Source organism: Sminthopsis crassicaudata, chromosome 6 (assembly GCF_048593235.1).
Source record: "Sminthopsis crassicaudata isolate SCR6 chromosome 6, ASM4859323v1, whole genome shotgun sequence".
Lineage (NCBI taxonomy): Eukaryota > Metazoa > Chordata > Mammalia > Dasyuromorphia > Dasyuridae > Sminthopsis > Sminthopsis crassicaudata.
In genome coordinates this window covers 19066211-19072495 of record NC_133622.1, presented here as the reverse complement: position 1 = coordinate 19072495, position 6285 = coordinate 19066211, and the positions used below count along the sequence as shown (strand labels likewise).

The 6285-nt window shown below is 43.0% G+C and overlaps 1 protein-coding gene across 2 annotated transcripts in view; it reads right to left on the bottom strand.

The window, feature by feature from the left end:
- Positions 1-1819: 1819 nt before the first annotated feature.
- Positions 1820-6285, bottom strand: part of LOC141547220 (polyserase-2-like) — a 262636-nt gene continuing 258170 nt past the window's right edge. For both annotated transcript variants that reach the window (XM_074275668.1, XM_074275669.1), the window contains 11 exons: positions 5914-6215; positions 5336-5508; positions 4677-4911; positions 4471-4600; positions 4079-4314; positions 3832-3989; positions 3520-3751; positions 3149-3284; positions 2812-3053; positions 2528-2649; positions 1820-2356 (listed from right to left, as the gene is read on the bottom strand). In XM_074275668.1, the coding sequence (XP_074131769.1) occupies positions 2192-2356; positions 2528-2649; positions 2812-3053; positions 3149-3284; positions 3520-3751; positions 3832-3989; positions 4079-4314; positions 4471-4600; positions 4677-4911; positions 5336-5508; positions 5914-6215 (2131 nt within the window). In that variant the 3' untranslated portion in view covers positions 1820-2191. The remainder of the gene's footprint in view (positions 2357-2527; positions 2650-2811; positions 3054-3148; positions 3285-3519; positions 3752-3831; positions 3990-4078; positions 4315-4470; positions 4601-4676; positions 4912-5335; positions 5509-5913; positions 6216-6285) is intronic.

Genomic DNA, 6285 nt, shown 5'->3' with positions numbered 1-6285 from the left:
ACAGCATTTTTTTTTTTTCTGTAAATATTTACACTTATCTATCTGTTCTGTCCATCTTTGTTTCTTAAGTGTCCTAAGTGTCTTTTCTTAAATGTCCTACTTCCTCATGAAATACACAAGGAATTGTGAACTTTACAGTCATTAATGAAAACAAGAGTTTACTATAATACTTAATGTTTGTTTTTAATCTCTGTATTTCATTTTTCCATTATTGAGTTTTAAAAGATCTCATAATGATTTAACTCATTTGGGTCTCCAAAAAGTTCTCTGGAACTTTGTTATATTTTCGCACTTTTTGTTTAATTTTATCAAAAGATATAGCTCAGAATTTCCTAATGACATGCTCTATAAGATGAACTAAAGCAGTGTTTTCCTCGACTATTCTTGTTCTTTTCTTGCAAAATATCAAACGTCTAATGGTCATCATGGTTTCTAGGCTCCTTTGATCAATATCTTGGAAGTTGAATTTTCAATAAGCAATGCAGTTGAGTTTGCTGATATCTATACTTTTATTCTTGTCTGGGTTTTTTTTTCTAGCAGTTTCATTTGTACTTTCATTTTTGTCTTCACATTTTTCTCATATAATTTGTGACTGATTTTGATCTGTGTATGGAGACAGCTAGCTAATAACAAAATTTCATTTCCCATCTATTAAAATATGACCCATTTTCTGATATTTGATGCTCATCATGTCCAGTATTTCTAACTCACTTTTCAAGAAAAGCTTCATAGCTGTTCATAAATATACCATTTCTATATAATCCTCTTTTTTTCCTAAAATGTTTGCTGCCTTCCTGCTATATCAAAATCATCAAAATGAAGGTTTATGTTAATTTGGAAGAGGTATAATTTTTTTAAAATAAAATCTCTCTTCTCATTCTCTGAAATAGATCTTAATGTACAATATCACCATCACCTTCTTAGTGACCATTTCATAAATTTTTCAAGAACAATTCACAATTAACTTACTATGTGCTATATGCAATAAAATTCCATTTCTGTTCCTTTTGAGCACACAATAAATCCAAGTCCACCAACTTCTTTATCTTATTCTCCAAGGAGAACTTGTAAGACATTCTTTCATTTAACTACAACTTTTTTTTTTTTTTTTTTTTTTTTTTTTTGCTTCTGGTTATAATTTTTAAAACAAGAATGTCATAATTAACATAATTTTGCTCCTCTGTAATTCACTCATTCCGTGGTCCCCCAGTAGAGATGTTGTTAACCTGTCCTCATAGACTTTTTAAAAAACTTTTCAATAACTGTATTTCAAAACAATTCTCTTCCTTTGCAATCCTATGTGTCCTGCTTTTTGGATTTAGAAACATTTTTTTTTCTGGCAAGCCCAGAGGTATCAACAAACAAAGAGGTGTCGACAAAACAGAAAAATGGATTAAGAAGCTCACATTTAAATGAACACAAGTTAATACAAGCTAATGTTTATGGAATACCTAAAAACTGTGACTCTTTTCCTGATAATTTCACTGTAGAAGCAAAAACTAGTCAATGGCTGAATTGTACAAAGGGTTCATCCCCTATAGTCAGAGAGATCCAAAGACCCCCATGGGGGCAACAGAATTGAACTTAATTTTCTATTTTACTTTTCTTCAAGGGTGGCCAAAGTGAAAAATTCATCACCATAAGGACAGTCTCCACATATTTAGCCAGAACTGTCTCTAGAAATCAAAGGTGAGCAAAGGGATCCTAGGGTCCTAAAACAGGAATTTGAGGGGGTCTAGGTTTTCTAAATATACCTCTGAGCCCATACGTGAAACCTTTATATCACGGTAGAAACAATCAGAATACTCCTGGCAAAGCCTTTGTGAAAGTAGAAAATTCACTATAATTCACTTTATTCCAATTTTTAAATATACTGTTAAAATAAGTAGAGTTTTAAAAAAACATGGCTTTAAGGGAGATAAGCCCTTGGGTTTATAATATGAATATTGCCAATCACAAAAGTTGAGCTGGAGAACAATCATTCCACCCCTAGGATTCTTTGGCTCAAATTATCAGCAGTTGAAATAGACACCAGTTTGTCATCAGCATCTCACCCTTCTTGAAGCTTGAGGTTCCCAGCATGGAAGTGGTTTGGCTATATATATTCCTGAGGCAGCCATTTCTTCATCCTCCCCTGTTGCAGTAGAAGAGCAGTTCAGGCTCTGCTTCAGTGTGTGTACAAGGTGTGGAGTCAGTGGCTGAATTGCACAAAGGGTGCGTCCCCCACAGTCCGAGAGATCCAAGGCTGCTGGACCCCCACGGGGGCAAACAGTTCTGGGCTTCCCCTTATTGAAATGCCCATCAAGGTAAAGGAGTCAAGGCTTTGTTGGCACACGAGAGATGAGCCCGAGTCGGTCTGCGTGAAAGAATAAGAAAAGCTCAGCTTCCAAGACCTCTGGAGGTTGGAGGAGGACACTACTTTGTATTTTACTGACAATTGAGCCCAATCCCAGCTTCCCTCCCCTTGCCCTTCTGTTCTTTGATGCCAGACCACTACTATCTCTTGACCGTTCCAGACCATTCATACCTCAAATCTGTCTATTGTTTTCTTGTGATATGCTACGCAGATGGTTCCCAGAGGCAGGATGCGCTTGTTGAGGTAGGGGCATTTTTGGGGGGTCAAGATGGAGACCTGTACCGCCATGGGGACTTGGGAATAGAATGGAGACCCATCAGAGACAACAGAACAATATGTCCCACAAAGACATCAGTGCCCCAGCCCCATGCCTCCCCTACAACCCACTGGTATATTTAGAGAACCTAGACCCCCCCCAAATTCCTATTTTAGGACCCTAGCATCCCTTTGCTCACCTCGGTTTATAGAGTCTTTCCAGCCTAGCACCCAACATCTTATTCCTTTTGAGACTGGCCCAGAATGGAGGCAGACTGGCAGAGCAGAAGCTGAGATTTCTACCCTGGTCTCCAGCTGCAGTAGGACTAGGGGTGATCCCATGGTGTACTGAATGCTGCTGACCGGCCTCGACACCTGGCCCAGGGTACCAAAGTGTGCTCTACCCAGGTTAACCCGAAGACGGGATGCTATGGAGCCCTGCCTGTGGAGGAAGAGGACAATTTTATTGGTTCAAAATTATACAGAGAAATGGGCTAGTCTATACTTTCCCCACCCCCACCCCCACCAGAAACCTACCTGGCCACACAGTGAGTGTCTGTTAGGACCCAGCCAGGGCTCACCAGATTGGCCATGCACACTTCGTCCCTGGCGCCATGGACCTCTGCCACCCAGGGCCAGGGGTCACTCTGTTTGTATGACTCAATACCACAAGCTTGAAAAGGAAGCGGCCCAGGCAGCCATTAGTCACAATTTAAGGATTCATTGCTATGGCCCCATTGCTCCTTCCCCCCAACCTATGACAAGCCTGAACCTCACCACTGAACATTTGAAATCCTGCTCAAATGCCTCCCTTAAGCACCCCTCAACCCAGCGTTCCTGGATAGCCACCTTCCCCAAACCTATGTTGCCCCCCTGCCCAAAGCACTGGACTTGAAACTACTCCTCACCTCCAAACTGGGTGTGGGGGGGACACATGGGTACAAAGTTCATTACAGTCGGCCACTCCCAGTTGAGCTGATCCTCCATGTAGGATGTAAGGGCTACGTGCGTGATCCAGGGGCTTCGAAGTTGTAGAGGGGAGAAGACCCGAGGCCGAAGACAATCTTCTGGAGGCTTTGAAATGCCTGCCAGAAACCAGGACCCCGATTCCTTGCACAGGAGACCCCAGCGGCTTCCCATCTGAGAAACGAGGAGGTTTATTAGAAATATGGACGGGGCCCCTCTGCTCCCCTATGCAGGTTATCAGAACCCTTCATCACCCAGCAGCTGGTTTTCTCCTCTTCATGGTACTCGGCACACAGGATTTTAGGATTCTCCAAGGAGTTGGGTACCACCTCCTTCTGGTCATGGAGGCAATAGCACCACCAGCTAGAGGTCATTTCGGCTTCCATCAGGGACTTGGAAGCCATGGGTGGCTCTGGGAAGAGAACAAAGTGGAAGGTCACAGGACTTGCCATGCTTCCTAGCTTTTTCAGCCAGATATGCTGAGGGGAATTGCAGACTCACCTCCCCGCCCCCACTGGATCAGATGGCACCGGCTACTAGGCAAAAAGTAGTGATACAGACGGGGTAAACACACGGCCCTTGTGTCATCGGTAAAAGATACTGGTACTGCGAGCTCCAGGAGGGCCAGGTCATACTCAAAATCCTTTATATAGTTGACATTTAACTGTACACTGAGGACAGGTATCCTTTGTGCCTTGGGGGGAAGCATCACGTGCCAAGTACTGATGTCTTTCAGGCTGTAGATCGGGGAGAAAGTTATTTAACTGGAGGAACCCTATGAATAAGGTACTAAGAATTAACTGTCCATCATTCAGTTTTTCATGACCTGTACCCCACTCCATTCTTCCTTCTGGAAGACAATTTATCAGAAAGCTTATTTGCCTATTACTTACCCCAGAAAGCAGCTGGCTGGTGCAAGAACCCATTTCTCTGCTACCAACACCCCATGGCAGGGTGTAGATACTGGAGTAATTATCACAGCTTTCCAGGGCCAGTCACCAGGTCTGGGAGCAGCGCCACATTCTGGTCAAGAAAGTGAACATTTAGACTAAATTCCCATCGCCCAGCTCAGAAATCGGGCTACTCTAATCTCATTTACCTGGCAAAGCAATGGTACAATCATCAGAGTCTTCTGGCAAAGACGTTGGGATAGGCTGAGGCTGCTCAGAGAAAACTGCATCTTCCACTCGTTCCCTGATCCAGTCTTCAAAGACCACCACGTTGGCGAAGACCCCTGGCCGGTTCCTCCTCCCACAGCCTTGGCCAAAACTGGTGATTCCAGCCAGGAACCACTGGCCTTGTTCCTCACAGACGAGTGGACCTCCCGAGTCCCCCTGTGGAAATTAGATAATGCCTAAATGCTCAAAGAGTCTACACCATTGACCTGCACAAACTGTGTGTGTGTGTGTGTGTGTGTGTGTGTGTGTGTGTGTGTATGTGTGTGTGTGTCAGGGGGGACATCAAAAGTGGAAAGGAAGGGGCAGCCTTTATGTGGTCAACACTTGAAATTCCCAGTAGGGAAATAGCAGAATGTGGTTAAATAATTTGGGGAGGGGGAAAGGATGCAAAAGGGAATATATTTTTCATATTTGAAAATACGAAGTTTTAGTACATTTGGAAAATCAGATTTGGAGGCCACTAGGTGATGCAATAGATGCAGTACCAATCCTTTGCGTTGAGGAGGAGAAAAGGTTTTAGTAACTACTATTAATAGGATAATGGCAGCTGGATGAAGCAGAAGATAGGAGCCCATTTTACCTGGCAGGTATCCCTTCTCCCTTCCTTGTAGCCAGCGCAAAGCATAGTGGGTAACAGTTCCAGGGTCCTATTGAAGGGACCCTTGTATTTGAAGAGACACTGACATTCTTTAGGTCCAATGATCTTCAGTTCTAGTTGTTGGAGTATCAAGCCTGACTTGATTGGTTGCGGTTCTGTGGGCAAGAGCAAAGTCATCATCCACTGTTTATATCCACTGAAGTTCAGATTCACCAAACTCAGCAACTCCAGGCTCACTAGACCTTACAGGGTTTAAGCATTTTTTCAAGAAGTGGCTGAAGTGGTTCCTGATTCTTGCTAGGATTCCAGCATTTCCCCTATAATCACTGCTTAAAATACCAGAATTGTCAGGAACTAGTTTATTTGACTATATCCCAAAGGAGAATACAATACAAATAAGAATAAGAATTATTTAATATGGTAGAGTTGTGGAAAGGGAATTAAATTCATCTAGCAAAAACCCAAGGACCAAGAGAAATACCCAGAACCTCCTAAGATGTTGAAAAACATTTTCCTATCCCCTTGGAGACTGCCCTTTTTTTAACCCTTTGGAGACTCACCTGACTCTTGTACATCTCCCCAACCTGTGGCCCAGCAGGAAGCTCCATGAGGGAAACTGTGATTGGCTCGGGGCAAACAAATGGGCCGCACATAGTCCGTGAAGTTGAGGGGCTCAGCAAGATGCAATAGAGCAATGTCATTTCCAAGGGCAGGTTTGGAGTAATTCTCATGAACCAGAATATCTGACACTTTCACTATCTGAAACGTGCCATCTGATAAATCTGGGTCTCTTTTTAAAGACAGTTGAGAGTTCAAACCCACAGCAACAGTATATTGCTTTGGTGGAATGAGAGAGAAAGTGCTGGGAAAAGAAGAATTAGAAAAGTCAAATGTGGTCCATTGGAAGAGAGCATTTGCTACTCATTTTGGTG